We start from the raw sequence: 17,201 nt of genomic DNA on the forward strand, positions 1-17,201 counted from the left end.
TTTATGACTTATTAACAAAACTGTTTAGGGAACTGGACAGCTGACTGGACTGAACAATCAGACTTTTTCATCTTTGGCTCACAGTGCCTTTACCGAAACACAAAAGAACCCAGTAGAAAGAAAATAAAAAGAAGAAATATCTGCAGGTAACTCAGTGGGGTCATGATAAACAAACATCCAGTGATAAAATCCAGTTTAATCTGAACTCTATGGCAAGGAGAATGACCCAGTTGCCTACAAGGCAGAAAGTGCCTGACTCCCAAGCAGCACAGAGCAGTGATGTGGATGTTATCAAGGCACTAGCAAGGTGAGGTTACCGGTGGTACCAATGCTACACCTGAGATTAACACATCTCTCACTATGCACAGACATAATTGTTCCCAGAAATAACTTGAAAAAGAGAACGAGCTGCAAGCAGATCCTTTTGCTAATTAGTGTGCCCTTATGAATGTTATGCGTGCATTTCTGAAGCACTGGTGACAAGGAAGAAAGGTTCAACACCAGCGCAGCCCTGATTTCCCTCTTCCTTTTTAGAGCCAGTGGAATATAAAGAATCATGCGAGAGCTAAGGGACTTGGTTACACTTCACTTCAGTGAAAACTGTACTAGAATAAGACAATAGACAATTTCACTAGTACAGGTATATACTAAAAACTAAGGCTAGTCTTGGTACTGAAGGGAACCTGTATCCTCAAATTTTATAGGTGCGTATCGTTGTTATTCTTTATTAACAACAGGATTTGCAGGGGCATGCATTACTGTGATACAAGAAAAAAGAAATACAGCTTTTGACAGCAAAATATTATGTTCGCAAAGACAATTGACAGAAAACAAGATGAATTGCTGAAATATGACCTGATCAGTAATCCTGATCAAAGAGCTTGTATTTCATAGGATATTTCCTACTTCCACTACTTAATTATTTCCTAAAATCCTTTTGGAATTCAAGTATCAGCTGTCACAACAGTCATCAGTATCAACTACTTTTTCAGAAATAGTGAGATCAATCCGTATTAAAAAAAAAAAAAAATGAAAGAAACAAACAGCTCTAGCAAAATTTAGTCATGCCAGTTTTCCTTTAATTCAGCTTCAGCATCAGGCTGCAGGTCCCATTAGGACCCTTTACCAATGGTCTTGTTAGTAGTTCAATAGTTAGTAAGAGAACATCTGCAAAGTGCTGAGAACACGTTAAGACACGTTGCTTTCTGGCAAGACAGATTTGGACACCGCAGTAATGAAATTAAATGCAATTCACTGTAGTGAAGTGAGAACCTGCTCTGCCTCTCCTGTTGTAACCATGTTTCCACTTCAACCAGGCCAGCCTCCTCTCTGCATTAAGTAAGCTAGGAAGAAAGATTTTTTTTTTTTTGCACCAGTTTTAGTTCTTATATAAAAATGCAGTCATATACTACAGCTCCTTCTTTGCAAGGGAAATCTGTCCAAAAAAGGAGAAACACAAAAGTTTTGCTGCTGGTTCTTCGCAATATTGCTTCTGTTCAGACTTTTGAGTTGCACTATAGCATGAGTTTACTCAGTTGTTTGTAAAATGAACTGCTTTGTGTTTTATTATATCCATTGTAAAGAATATCCCTTCCCTGTATTCATTGTGTATTAAGTATCAACAAATAATGCTTTTTACCTAATAAAATACAAAAAGGAAAAAGAAAATGTCATCTTTGAAAAATTTTACAAACTCAAATCTACCAGTGTAACAGTGGTAGAATCATGCTTAATGTAGAACACGGTGATTTTTTGGTTAAGATTATTAGGCAGATGGAGTTGAAAAAAATCATTTGCACTGACCAGTTAACAAAATTCCTGAAATAAGACAGACAAATGTAAGATTTGTATTTAAAGTGCTCTTTATCTGATGCAGCAAACGTTAGGCCAGTAGCCTTCTGGTCTCTAAGTAGCACTTCACAGATGATTAGAAAGAAGAGGAAAAAACAAACAACAACAAAAAAAAAGCACAAACTGTTCCAAGTCACAAATCTTCACCAAACAGACCTGAGTGCTAGATGGTGCAGCACCACCAGAGCCCCAACAGCCTTTGTGGGCGAGACATAACCACGCACACGTGCTCTTGCCACAATGTGAAGAGAAGGCAGATGTTAGTGCCTGCATTTTGCATTCTCCTGCAGTTAGAAAGCAAGCCCAGAAACCAGAAAACCCACTGAAGGAAGAAGTAGCAGTCAAATGAACGCACGGCGAATGTCCATGGGGCGGCCCCGACTCGGTCTGGGTGGAAACCTCTCACTGGGAGCAGCTCGTCCTGGAAGCGTAGGGTTTGCTCCGGGCAGGGAGCCGATGGGGTCAAAGTGTGGTCTGAACGGGGGAAACTGGCCTGGTGCTTCCCCCGGGCCAGGAATGAGAGAGTTAATGGGGTCTCCAGCATATGGAAGTGTTGGTCTCTCATCGTACTCTCCACCAATCATCATTGGAGGATAAATCGGATTTGATGGGAATGGGTTGGGAGGAAAGGGATTAGGATAGAATGGGTTGGGATGGAAAGGAATTGGATGAGGTGTCGGGGGCAGAAACATCGTATGCCTCCATCTCAGGGCGTCCTTCTTCTGTTTCAATTTTTTCTTGTACAGCTGCAGGCAGAAACAAAGGTAATTTAAAGCTCTACAAGTGCTTTGTGTTCCAACTGCAGCACTTGTGTCCAGTTCTCTAGCACTGCTCAGAAAAGCCCTCCTCACTGGCGTCAAAGCCCAGAACAGTCCCACTGTCTCCTACAGGTGCCTCTGGAAGACCCCGCTCCATGATGTGAGCATGTCCTGTATGACTTTGATGGCATTTTCTCCTACTCTGAGCAAAGGTACTATATACACAGAGAACACCACACAGCTTTAAATTAACTCACTGTCACTGCCTCCCAAAAATCTAAACTTTATACTCAAACTAGTCCATTGAGACAAGCGTCAGAGAGATTATATGAAACAGACACCTACTTCTTTCCAGTCTGTGTCACGAGGCCTTGTAATAGGATCTATGAACAGAAGCAAAAATTAAGAGGAAGAATTTCATATTTTTCATGTAGCATTTATGCCAAGCATACCCACAGAATTAGCTTCTGAGGCACCTCTTACCAAAATGCATCAGACCAAAACCCTCTTTACATAGGAATGTGATCAGTGAATATGCGTGTCTCAACATTACCTCGAAAATCTCGCAGATACATAAACCTCCAAAGAAGTTGGTCATTTGAAGCTGTGTAAAGATCACGGCAAACGGCAGAAAGAGAGATGAGCGAACGGACATCCAGAAGTCTGAAAATTCGAAGCTTCAGCTCAAGAGGAAGGACCACTAACCCAAACACGTCTGGCAAGTTCAGAGCTACAAAGTGGAAGAAGCAAAAGCTTTACCTATAATGGTGTGGAGTTTATCTCTAAAAACCCTAGAAGAAGCAAGGACATTACAGCCTTTCACTTAAATCATTTCCCTTTGCTGCCTCAGCTGCACCAATTAAAAGTTACTGGGAGGAGACTTCTTATAGAACAGATCTCTTACAGCTCTCTGGGTATTTGCGCAGTGTATAAAATAGGCCAAATGGCACCTTATAATGAACATTATTGGTCCTTGTAAGTGCAAGAAGCATCCCACAACTCTGATCTTTACACTACAGAACAAAGGCGGGAAGAAATAAAGGAAAAGAGGAAAAAAAAAAAAACTCAATTTCACTAATTCCTTAAAAATGCATTAGATAGAAAGCATATGCTTGACATGATCTCCCTCTAGACTTCACTGTGAAGAAGTTTTAATCGAGTTGTCTTCTGCAGAGAAAGCCAAGAGCTGTTATAGCAATACCTATGCTGGGACAGCTGGACTGCTTCATAAACACCAGCCTGGGTTGCTTTCTATCATCCTTTCCAAGTCCTCAAAGATTAAGAACATAATTCCCAGGGGTTAGACTTTGAAATAGGCACTTTTTCCTATATTTTTCAAATAAACTTCCCCCCCACCTCTACACTGATAGAATTGAATGAAAACTACAGAATTGCTGCCAATGAATTACTGTGCTATGATGTCCCTCAATATCCGGTGTAGAAAACAGCCATACACCACTTCAGTCTATTGAGTGAGATTAGAAAAAGCTTTTCGTCATCAAATTCAATCAAAATGAAAAGCTAGAAATAATTATTATAGTAAAACCTTGGAAACAGGAATATTAATCTAATTTATTTAGAATGTTTATCTCCATAATCTTACTCTTTATATTCCCAGCACTGAACAGCTGCTTCAAACACTTTTTCCTTGAGACTTTGCACAAAAAACCCTCTTTCCATCCTCAGGAAAGAACTACCAGCTCAAATTCTAAATATTTTATCCTACCTTGTCGGGCAGCAGCCAGAAGAGAGTACACCAGCTGGTCTTTGAAGAGACGAGATAACTTCTGAAGGTCTTTGTAAACCCCTGCAACCTTTTCTATCAAAAGAGAAGTAAAAAAATAAATAAATAAATTCAGAAGAATATGAAAAAAATAAGCCAAAGCGGATAGAAATCTGCTTTCTTCCCACCTCCTTTTCCCCCACCCCTGTTAATCGTGCAAAACTTTTGCAAATTGGAGTTGTGCCTTTAAGAAAACAGCAGTCTATCTTGCTTAAAATTTCTTAGTAGTTCTCTAGATTAGACAAGTATGCAGTTACAGAATCATAGCCTTGGAACAATAACTCAGCAAGAAACTACACAGCAGTTCCAAGGTCAGAAGTAGCCTGGGCTTTCCTTTGGCCAGAAAAAGCACCATTATGAAAAAATACTTGAGTTGTTCAGAAACAAACTGCCGCTCATACTGTCAGAATGTCTTATCAGATTTCAAAGCCCATGTGTAACATGCATCTATGCTGCAAACTCCTAAAATACATTTTCTTTACCCAACCAGAATCTTTTTCCATCCTGTCCACTGAAGCAACAGGAGCCAGAAAATTCTAGGGTTGTCTTGGAAACATTTCAGCGTCCAATTATTCTACAGCCTTTTGACTGGCCGAACACATCAGCAACAGGGAGGACAGTGTAGGAAACAGTCAGCATCAACTGGCAACAACTCGACTCATGCACACTCGAGAGAACAAAGAGCTAGTCAGGTCTGGGTGCACAAAGGGTCCGTATCCATCTGCCCTTCTCTCCTTCCCTGCCTTAGTTTTTCTCTCATTTTGGCATTCTGGAGAGACTTATGTAGTCAGCACATATATTCCAATGAAAAAGAACATCACCAATATAAAAAGGAATATAAAAATATAATGACTTTGTGCCATAACAAGAGTATAGGATTGCCCAAGTGCATGCAAAAGGGGAGTATAATCCTGCAGTGCTGCCTCAGATTCACATATCTGTTTAGGAGCTCATAAATAACATGCATCTGAGCCAAAAGATGACTCAAACTTCAGAAGGTTCTTCGCTTACTCAGATAATCCAGGAAATTCAAACTGTTTTAACAGTTAGGTGTGAGTTAATGGCTACACTCTGAATTCCTTCCACTACAAAGCTACATCTCACCTAAATTGTACCACCTTTTTGTCATCTTAAACGATTTAGTCCTTCAAGTACATCCTTCCCTGTTGTGCCACTCCCTTACATTTTAGTCTATACTTAGAAGTCTTACAGCTCTATCATACCTGGTTCCTGAAAACAAACAAAGGATGTTGGCAATAGCTGTATTCTCTTCACACCTTTAATCTCTTTGTTGATTTTTAAAGTTCCTGGAAAAATAAGAAAAGGATATTTACAAATTAAAAACCACATCGACAGATAAAGACCACTTCACTTTTGCCTTAGCCTCAGGCAGATTTTTTTAATTTTATTTTCTTCCATCCCTAGCTCCCCCCAAGGAGAAATACCCAACTGTAATAAAGTAGCTGGACAAGTAAAATTCCGGGATTAAAAAAACAAAGTGGAACTTAAAATATCCGAGAAGAAACAGAGGTCCTGATAAAAGTGTCCAGTGTTGCCTTCAACAGTTCTATGACATGGAGAGATACGTAACGCTGCTAAAAGTGGGGCACAGAGTGCTAATAATATAACCAAGACATGAAAGGAACATTAACTCCAATACTTCGAACTCTACTGTTGAAGGACTGAACAACCTTACTACACGAATGCTACATGCAGGGGAATTATAATAACATCTGAAATTTAACCCCAACTTGTTTAAAACATTTAATCCTAATTTTAGAGACCAAAATGTGTTATGTGTTCTGAGAAAAAAAATATGTGCTTAAAACAAATGAGCATAATCAGTTACAAGTTTTACAAATAAGTTTACAAACTTTACTAAACAGATATTCTGACATTAGAATGAAGTCCCAATTTATTATCAGTTCTGCAAAAATAAGAATGAAGCAAGATTTTTTTTTTTAAAGCAAAACCAATCTGAACTTTTCCAGTTGAAAAATTTTAACTAAATACAGCTTATGAGACCACAGTCAGAGAGCTTCAGAGAACAGTCAGAGACTTTATGAGCTTCAAGACAGAGAAGCATTGCAAAGAACATGATGAGAAAAATTCCATCGCTGGAACAAATCTATCTGTTTTAATATTCAGGGATATCTATCAAAGTCCTTATGAAATGAGAAAAGAAAACATTTTTTACAACATTACAATGAAAAGGCCAGCTGAATCCCCCACGCATTGTTCTGTATAGTTTCGAGGAAAAGAAAAAGTTAACGCACAGGAACGCCAAAAATATTCAGTGTAATGTAGTGGCATCTCTTTCACCTCAGTAACCTGAGGGATCAAGGTGCAAAATAGTTTTAAACACTAATTTCAGCTTCACTTGCTAAAGAATGGTGACTGTATCTAGGCGCAAAAAAAAAAAAAAAAAAAAAAAAAAAAAAAAAAAAACCACACAAACACACACCCACCGTCACAAACTTACCATTAATGACGACAAGATCTCCCAAGGGCACACAAGTCAACCCAGCCGTACCCTCCTCACAAAGGGGATGTGTGTACTGCAGCTTATAAACACCATTCCCTCTCCATTTCTCCGGCATGGACACTGCCTTGGCCTCTGTCCCCTAACAACACACAGAAACAACACTGCCATACCTGAGCAGGGTACCAAGACTGAGGGCAAAAAGAGGATTAAACGTTCAGAAATGCCACAATTACACTTGCAATTTAAATTTTATTTAATCCGACCATACATTATGATATATAATTGCATTCTTATGTACTATTTACCTGATGCCTCAAAGCAAGTCTAAGGAAAAAAAATCAGGAATTTGGGTTTTGTCCCAGTTTCTGAAGGAGAAGGTTACATACTAGACAGACGTAAGGCTGGGTTTTTTTTATATATAAAACATACTTTTTAAAACAGTGTGATGAAGAAAGGACAAGGGAGAGCATGTTCTGGTAAGAGGAGAGGTACCTTTGTACCTTCTTGTACTTGATGTTCTTGTTTGGAGTTTTCTGTGAGTCCAGAAGCACTGAATACACACACTCTCTGATTCTATCATTAAATCTGAGCAACATCTATACAGTCTCAACAGTAGAGAGCAGAAACCGGAGGTTATCTGCTGGGTCCAGAGACGTAAAAGACAAAAACATGAAAATAGGCCTCTTCTCCCATACACCTAAAGCCTGCACTTCAGCTTTAAGTCATCCTGGTCAGGCAAATTAAAGAGGTTGCTCCTTCAGCAGCCCCTGCTGCCAACTGACACACAGCCCAAAGGAGAGCTTCAGGTAAGTTCTGCACCAATGTTCTAATGATATTCCAAAGCTTTCTCCCACTGACCAAGAAGTTCCCTGTCTGACTGTGCACATACCTGAGGCACGTAGCCCGCCTCCATCATGAGAAGATGCACAAGAACGATCAAGGCATCGGTGGCACTGGTGCACTCTGCAGAGTGGTATAGCGTTTCTAAGGAGTGGGGTATTTGACCATCAGCAGCTTCACTGCACAGCATGGGTTCTGAGGGATAGCAACCTGTGCCTTCCTCCAGATCAGCATCCTCTGGGACTAGATCAGAAGCAAATTCTAGACTGGATTTTTCCTTAAAGGTAACAAAAACAGACATTCATTCAGAAAACTACATCTCGTTATACATGAAATGATTCCTCTGCCTACTCCAGTCTTCTGGAGCACCAAATCAATGCTGCAGACTTCCCATACAATTTACTCACTTTACCTTCATTTACTAGCACTCCAGTTGCCAAAAGGGATTATATAGAGAGGCTTTGTCTTTTTCAAATATTTATAACACAAGACTTTCATAAAAGAGTCAGTCATTTTATTGCATATTATTATTTGAATACCAATTGATAACAAAATATTAAAACTTCAGGAGAACCCCCTCAACACATGTAGGAATAATCTACTCACTGTGGACTGTGGCATCGCTATGTATTTAAGCAGAGCCAATGTGTATGGCAACTACCACAACGACAACTCAGACTCCTTATGACCACCTGTGAAACTTCCCTTCTCTCAATAACAGCAATGCCTGCAGCAATTAAATACAGTTTTTAAAATTGCTACAGGATTGTGGGGTTTTTGGGGTTGTTTGTTTTCGCTTTTTTTAAATAACACTTGGCTGCCTGAAAATCTCTCAATTTTGGAAGAAGACCTGAGACTTCCTCATCTTGCCTCCAAATACTGAGATAAACAGAGATTCATGCACAGCTGAATGTGCTCTGACAGGCATGAACAGTTTGCCTGCTTACAGTAACATGTAAGGGCTATTTATCCTGATAGGAATGAATAGAACACTGGTCTCACTGCATTCTCACCTTATCCTTCATTTCCATACTTTAATAAAAATCATTATTGTAATTAAATTTTAAAAATATAAACTGTAAAAATTACAATATTTTAAATTATGAAAATTGGAAATTAAAAGTCTATTACAATAATTGTAATTTTGTAATAATTGTAAATTATTGTAATTATTATTGCAATTATTGTGATTAACATTTTAAAGCATACTTATGAAAACTTCTCATATAAAGGTTGTATTAAGGGATGGTGTGTATCTGAAATTAGTTCCAAAATGGACTACTTGCTTTGAAAAAATGCAGTAAAAGCACTTCTTCCCAAGTTCTCAAGCTCCCCGCTAAAAGGACAGGATTCTATAATGAGACGGGTCATGGCACTAGGCTGTACCTAGAAAGTCTCCTCCAAGAAAACTTCTTCCTAGACAGGACTCCTTTCAGTAGTTGTTGGAAGCTGTTACCTGCTTAACTACTGTGTTTATTGCCTATGTTATTGGAGGAAAAAAAAAAAAAAAAAAAAACATGATAAATCACCCAGAAGATGCACCTATTAGCTGCATCGGGCACATGGGGTCATATGCGTGTGTATTTGTGTGCATGGGAGTTCTCAGCAACACAAATTCCATGTACAAGCCAGACAGATATTCTCTTCTATGACAAGCCTCCTGAATCACAGGGAACTGTTACAACTGTCACAACTGTTACAACAATTGTTACAAGCAAGCGGTATTTCAAACAGGATGTATTTATTTCATTGGTATCTAGAATCAGTTTGGTATCTAGAATCAGTTGCTTTGAGAAGTCAGTACTGAGTTAAGCAAGAAACATACTCCTAACTTCCTTAACGAAAGCGCAGCTCCAGAAAAAATGTTAGATCTGAAACATCGCAGAACCTCTGAGCTAACTTCTATGGCATAACTAGAATAGAAACAAATTTCCAGCCAAACAACCAGCTACACATTAAGAACCGAACATTGTAAAAATGTTTTCTACTAACAAGTAGAGCAACTGGTTCAATAAGATACCTCCTTTCTCACCCTGTGTTGTACAGGTTGATTCTTACTTACCTTATCATCATCATTCCTTTGAACTTCTGCCTGAACTTTCTGGTTGTCAGATAGCCCATTCTGCCTTTCTTCTTTTGGGCTGCTGGCCTGACTTTTCTTGGGGATCGAGGTGGACGGTTCTTGACCATTCTGGAGTGGGGCAGGAGTAGAAGATGAGGGAGGAGGCGGACTGGGTTTTGCAACTGCTTCTTCTAGCAATAAACATATCAAATCACCAGAAACTATCCCATAGGAAGCCAAGGTCTTCTCATCTTCTGTGAGAGCATCCTTGTTGTTCAGAGTTATTGAGAACTGTGTGTCAACACTGCAAGGTAGTAAAAGCGAAATAAGTGGTCAGCTGTATCTGGGTAACTGTACACAGAGGTATGGTTAAGAAATGCTTACTGCGTAAGTACTATTCTACAGGTTTTGATCCATTAATAACTAGGTATGGGGAAGAGTAGAGGAAAAATTAAGGGCTATGATATGAAGCAATTCCCTCACTTTTGTCCTTAAGTGTGTTTTAAATTGCTGGAAGTTGTTTGGTGGACATAACCTAATATGCAATAACTGTACACAAAGCACATATGAGAGGAAGCAAACAGGTGCCTTCCGAATTAAAACACACCAAACGCGGCAAATCGAGCTTCAAACAAACCACTGGCTCAGATTACTTAGAAGGGGATACTATGGCACACCAACTACTCTGCTTTACGATTAAAGCGCTTCCTTCAAACAGCTCGGCAGCTGCCCTCCAGCAGGGCAGCTCCAAACGTCAGCGATGGGAACATATTTGGAGAAGAAAAATAAACAAACACTCGTTCCACCCCCGAACCACGTGGCACGGCCCCGCCAGCCCCGCGCGCGCCACCCCCCGCCGCGGCTCGCTCCGCGCTACCTGAACCCCCAGGCGGGCAGGAGGGCCCCGCGCAGCTGCGCGCGCAGCTCGCCCAGCCGAGGCTCCGCCCCCGGCAGCTCCAGCGGCGCCGTGCGCTTCTGCAGCCGCACGCGGAGCTTCATGGCGGCAGCGGCGGGTGCCGGTGCCCGCCGGCGATGGCGGCGGCGGGGGCGCAAGGGCTGCCGGGCGCGTCGTTGTTTTGGCCGGCGCCGCCCCGCCCCTCGCGCGGACGCCCCTCCCCCCTTCCCAACGGCCGCCGCCGCGCGCCCAACGGCCGATCGATGCAAGCGGCCTTCCGCGCCGTGCCTGCGCCGTCGCTCCGGCGCGCAGGGCGCGATCGGTGATTGGGCGATCGGCCTGAGCCTGCGCATGCGCCGGGGCGGAGAGGGGTGTCACCCGGTGCCCGCCTCAGTGTGCGGGGAGGGGGCGGGGAAGCGGCTGGTGCGGCCATTATTTTGGGCTGCTTTTCTGTTAACGTACAAAAATTCTCCCTGGTGGGCCCGAGAGGCGTGGCGGGAATGGTGTCTGCGTACTGGCCGTGTATCGAGTCGTTTTGTTGTTTTTCGGTTTTCACTCTCTCTCCGCCCCTTCCAATTTGATGCCCTTTTAGATGTTATTCTAAATAAGTTTTAAAGAGCTGCTGTAGCCGAGGGGAAGGCTGAGGGAGGACGCTGCACCCAGGAATATTTTACAAAGGAATTCAGTTACTACTTCTCTCTCCCACCAACCCCCTCCCCCCCCGCCAAGGTTTGCTGGTGAACTGTCATCTTAGAGGTTGTTTATTACACCTGCTGTCAAATACTGCTGTGTCTTTACCAAAAACACAAACTGCAGCCAGCTTTTCTGTTTTTATAACTTTTACAGTCCTTCATACTTGAGAAAGGCCCCCCTTCCACACCATAGACATTAAAGTTGACAGTGTACTTTTTTCCTAGAAAAACACTTTTTCAGAAAGTCTGATAGTAAAAATGTTAAATTCAGGCACAAATTATTCAGTGTGTTTATTTTGTCTAACAGCTGATTAAACTTCAGTGTTCACAGGACCAGCCTTGTCTCTGTTTTCTAGGGCAGGTGCAAACAGGAGAGTGAAACTTCACAAAACCTGTTCCCGGCTATGGTTAAAATGTCAGGCTAGTTGTTAGTTGTCAGAACGCGTTCACTCAACCCAGGTAATACGGTTGTTGCATGTCACCTTGGAGTCGGTGTCAGATATGCACGTGGGCGGATTTGGACAGTTGTCACCTCATGGCAAAGGGACGTTACAGAAATGGGAAAATACCACTCATTGAGCAGTGAAGGAGGTGGTGCATGGTGTGGTGAACTTTGCCTTGTCTGGTCCTTTACTGGGAACATGGAAACAAGTTCTTTTGTGAAAGCCTTGCTGCACGTCATGAAACAGGGCCACGCTGCATAGATGCAGGCTGGATAAATGGCAGGGTGCAACTGGAAGGAAGCAACAAAGGCAGGGACAAAGAAGATGGAGAAGAGGAGAGTACTTGAGGAGCAATCAGGAGCACCATGCCTGCCAGAAACTCTGCACTCCATCTCTCTCTGGATTCAAAATGAGCTGTACTGCTGCCTCAGCAGTGGTGGTTCCCCAGTGACCTCAGGCTCTCTGCTCTGTTTTGTCCTTTCGTGTTGTCCCTGTCACAGTCACCTCCTGCATTCCCAGCAGCTCCAGAGCAGTGGGAGCAGCCCGCCCAGGATAAGATAGCTGTGTGGAGGGAGAAGGTTCAATGTCTCTGGCTCTGTCCACGATATTTCTTGCTAGGTAAACAGCTGCACCAGCTGCAAGGGAGCCCTTCGCCTGGCATTCTGCTAAAAGTTGTTTTGAGTTTCATGAGTCGTGCCATAATGCAAGGTTCAGGCATGCTCTTCACACAGCCATGACTATTAAACAGGAAAATCTGCTTAGAAACAATTAGCTTTAATATTTGTGTGTGACCTAGAACCACCATCGTCAAGGTACAAGTGCAACCTGCCAACCTCTGCCTCTGAGGTTTGACTGAGCAAATGAAAGTACTGACAAAGGTTCAGCCTCATAAACTTATAAGAGGGCTCTTGGTTGGGATTGATTTCAAGTTGACTGAAATTAAAAAAAAAAAAAAAGCCAAACTAAAAAAACTGCCATTGGAGGGAATAAGAAGTGCCACTTTCTTCTCATAGCTCTCTGAAATAACTGATAGGTGATAAAATTTTCCCCACCTCTCTTTTTTTAACTTTTGTCTCTCTCTTTCTGTAGGCAGTGGACTTCCAATGACCAAATATGAACTTGACCTCAGCCTGGGAAGGACACTGTGCCAGAGAAGTGCAAGAAACTTGTATTCTTAGAAGCTTGAAGAAGGGGGTGTAAGCAGGAGAATTTTGACTTGCAGCATGGTACACTGGTGTCAGAAATGGTGATTGTGTGTTCTTTAACAAATTAGACTAAAAAAATGGCGAAATAAAATACCAACATTTGTGCACAACTCAAAGTATTAAAGATAATGAAGATAATGTGCTTCTTAATTCAAAATATTTTACTTTTTTTTTTCTTGGTCAATGTAAAACACAAGCAGTAGAACCCATTTTACTTCAGAGGTAAATCACATTGCTAGCAGTAATGTTAAGGTTTTTCTTGAGAGATTTGAAGCTTGATACAGCTGTAATCCTGTTGACCTGCGGTCAACTTCCCATGGCAGTGAAAAACTATAAAAAGTAAAGGTATTTTTGGTTCAGTTACATACCTCCTGATTTTTTTTTCTGAAAGCTGAGTGCAGTAATACAGCTGTGAGCCAGTGGGTATTTTTTCATTGTTTTTTTTTCCATATTTGCCAGTATAAAGATCTGATTTTATAATACCTATAATTTCAGTACATGCATGTATGTGTGTTAACTCCTTCAATACAGATATTTTGAGTAATGGGTCACACTGAGAGGCAGGAGAAATGATAAAATTTGCAAGCCTGACGTACCACCAGGACATTTGCGTTCACAAAAGTGCAGTAGTTTGAAATGCCATTTTGAGAGCGCCACTGGAGGACGTTCAGATCAAAGCCAGTGGAAAGAACTTCCTAGCTTCTCACAGCTTTATAGCGGACAACCTTACTTCTAAAAGGTATTTCAGAGCCCTTTGTGCTACTGGTCTATGAGTCACAGTTTTCGGGGAGGCTTTACAAGCATCCCAGGTCAGGGCTGGGATAAGGCCTACACAGGGCCCTTATGCAGTCTTGGATCTTGTTCACATGGCTAGTGATTGCTTTAGTCTATTTCCGATGAGAGTACTGGGTCAAATGGGAGCAAGGGACCTTCCAGTGGGTGTTTCTGGATCTTTTCATACTACTTCAAGCCTTTTTTTTAACCCACCACCATATTTTCCTGGATTTTTTATTTTCTTTTTGTGTACATGACTTAAGAGATTGCAGTCTGTTTTTTTCATAGTATGTGTAGACAGTGGGGCCACTGACAGCCCTGGCGTGCTTTGTTTGGACCCGGTAGTGAGATCTACTCACTTCTCCTGTCTCTACAGAGGGTCTCGCATTTCAGTAACTCATCCTTCACATGGCACTGAAGATGCCACAGTCCGAAGTTCACAGTGAAACATCACAGTTCTGATAGACATCACCTGGCTGCTGACATAAACCTAGGGAGATTGCCTCTGATTTAGGATGCCTCAGTAGCACTGTGGCACACAGCTATGCAGGTGTTTAGGTAAGTGTAATGCAGTGCAGCATGAGCTGGTACGCAGGAAACTGCCCCAGACGGGGTGATTGTGAACACAGCTGCACAACCTCAAAACAGATCTACAAAGTATAATCCAAAAAGGACTGCTTGCTGTGACTGATCATGCCGAACAGCTCAGCTGAACAGATCTGATATGAATGCATGTTACCTTACAGCAACCAGTTCTTGTTAATCTCATGCAAGTTCCATGCCGGCCTAAAAACAGGTTTCATAAAAAGTGTGCTTCTCAGTGATGATAGCTGCCTCTGACAGGCAACGCGGGAAGGAGTTTTTATATTCTTATCTGCCATACCCATGGGTTGCAATAGTGGCTTGATTCTGCTGCTAGTGGGCAACCCCATGCCAGAACTGGCAGCCAGGCCACTGCTCATTTTAAGTCTGTCCTTCAAGGTGGTAGAAAAACACGCTTTTTTTTTTTGCTTTTTTTTTTCATTTTTTTAAGTAATGTATAATTTATATTGCTTCTTCATCATCATTGAGTTAAAAAGTCTGTCAGAGGTGTCTAAACCTGCAATGTCCTCCAGGATTTCTCCTGCCTGCAGTTACCCATCTGGCTGCTGTGTTGAGTGTTCTTCAAGGTTGTCAGCAGTGATGCAAGCACATTGGCTTTGGAGGGACTTCCTGAGTCACAGAATTCATTATCTTAGATATCGTAGCTAATCATGTCACAGATAATGCTTGATAAATTTATGAAGGGAATCTTTTAACTCTTTCTTCATAGATGAGGTTCTACCTTTCACAAGCAAATTACTGTGTTTTTTTTTTCTATTTATTTCTGCTGATAAATTGCTGAAAGCTGTGTGCAGAGCTTTGAAGTGACTCCTCAAAGGCATAGAGTTTTGCATCTTTGTGTGAACAAATCCAAAATCACATTTGTTTGAGTAGTAAAAAGTGGCTACATGTATGGAGGAAGATTCTCACAGGAAGACTTCCTCTGCCTTATAATGAACCAAGACAGTTGTGTTTTTCTTGGTGGGATTAGTTTCACCCACTTCATCTACTAGGAATCTATGGTAACTTTTCACGGGATTGTGATTTATGCCAAGTAAGAATAGAGACTGCATCAGCCATAAGGACAGAAAGAGATCATCATCCCACTGCTAGCTTCGTGATCAGAACTGAAAATGTAATATTTATTAAAATGGCTTTATTTTTTCTGTTTCAGTTGTGCTCATGCACAACTGGATCAGAATTCACTGTGGCAAATGTGGAACCACCCGCATGGGTCTGCTCTTGCTCCAGAAGGCTGTGGCCCGTTGTTTAAGAGACCAATGGGTCAGCCAAAACCAGGAGGAAAAGCAGAGCAGAAAGCTCACAACAGATCTTCTCAGGTGATAGACTGTCATCTGAAAGTTGGTCGATCCCAGATAAATAACATCTGCTGCATTCCTGTTTCGCTGTATTTCTTACTCTTCTTCTGTTTCTTGGGAACCAACTTAAGGGCAGCATTACAGTTCTTAGCTTGGAGGGCAGTGTGCTGCAGAGCTAGAACCAGAGCACTGATTTAAAAAATTAGCAGGCAGCTACGCTCATGAAAAGCTGAGGTAACAGGGCTCTTTCAGTAAGAGAGCATCCTACGGAATGGCTGGACTCAAGAGACTCAACAAATGTAACTCCTTGGGGGAGATGGCTTTTGCCTCCTATGGATTTTGGATGAAGGTATCAGGCTGCTAGATGGCCTGATGCTTCTGGAGTCAGGAAGCAGCTAGTGTTGCTTTCCAGGACTGAATGGTAGAAACTATAACAAGAACCTACCTTTTCCATGGATATTTCCAGTGTCTGTGGAGATGAAGAGGGCACCTCTTCTTTTGTCATTTATCAAGCTTCTCTTTTTTTATCATTGCTGGTTTCCATGAGCATTCCTGCCAATACATTTCTCCCATTTACCATATGAATTTAGGATTCCTTTTCCCCCAGAGGTGATTTTCCAGGTGGAATATCAGTGAATATGAAGGGTTAAAAGCTGGAAGCTATGAGTCCTTCTTGATTTGACATTGTTGGGTGAGCGGTGGAAAAGCTACCTGTTCCTGGGCATATTGTACACTAACAGGAAACAATGGAGCAAGGAAGAAACTGAATACAAAAACCAATCTGCATTCTGTACTAGCAGCAGAGATATTTGGGAAACTGATGTGCCTTTCCTCAAGTACAGGTTGGGAAGATATTTTGTTTGAGAATTATTTGTCTTGTGTTTGTTAACGACTTCTTTTCTGAATTTTTCTAACTGAAAATGTTATATGGACACACTGTGGGCTGCAGCTGGAGCGTTTGTGCAGGACTGAGAGCAGACAGTGATAATCCTCTATTTTCAGAGGCACTCTAGTTGTTGGTCAGCTTAAGATAATGTGATTTTATGACTGTGTTAAATCTGTATAAGACAATGGTAATGACAGTTTTTGTATCAGACACTTTCTTAGCTCTTGGGCAGGTTTCAGCTGTAATCTTTATTGCAAGTTTTATCTAAACTTCTTGCAGACTATTCACAAAGGACAACCCAAATGTGCTATCTGCAGACTGGTAAGTAGAGCACTTCATTAGGATGAGACAGGTACGCAGACTGAAACAAAGGGGTTTTCATCTTTTTCTACATAAAGTGCTTGAATACTATACCTCTGAGAAGACAAAAGAATTAAGAGAATGCTTTACGTACATCATGGAACTGCCTGATGCATGCTCAGTTACTAAAGATACGGATCAGGGCAATCTGTCTGCCATGTATCATGTATTGTCATCCACGATGTTGCTGGCAGCTCTGACTTAGACCATCAGGCAGCTGACAGTTTCCATCTGCTTAACTCTCTGCCTCTGAAAAACTGATACAA

General features: G+C 41.7%; 1 protein-coding gene across 1 annotated transcript; it reads right to left on the reverse strand.

Moving 5' to 3' along the window:
• Window positions 1-1,868: 1,868 nt before the first annotated feature.
• Window positions 1,869-10,824, reverse strand: FBXO7 (F-box protein 7). Its single transcript, XM_088535320.1, has 9 exons — window positions 10,657-10,824; window positions 9,780-10,083; window positions 7,767-7,994; window positions 6,875-7,016; window positions 5,616-5,699; window positions 4,336-4,428; window positions 3,163-3,339; window positions 2,955-2,992; window positions 1,869-2,597 (listed from the first exon to the last, which is right to left on the reverse strand). The coding sequence occupies exons 1-9, from the start codon at window positions 10,776-10,778 to the stop codon at window positions 2,193-2,195; spliced, it is 1,593 nt and encodes a 530-aa protein (XP_088391446.1). The 5' UTR covers window positions 10,779-10,824; the 3' UTR covers window positions 1,869-2,192.
• Between the last annotated feature and the right edge of the window lie 6,377 nt (window positions 10,825-17,201).

The sequence above is a fragment of the Tinamus guttatus genome, unplaced genomic scaffold (genome assembly GCF_059628265.1).
Source record: "Tinamus guttatus ecotype Peru unplaced genomic scaffold, ASM5962826v1 Tinamus_guttatus_pri_ptg000039l, whole genome shotgun sequence".
NCBI lineage: Eukaryota > Metazoa > Chordata > Aves > Tinamiformes > Tinamidae > Tinamus > Tinamus guttatus.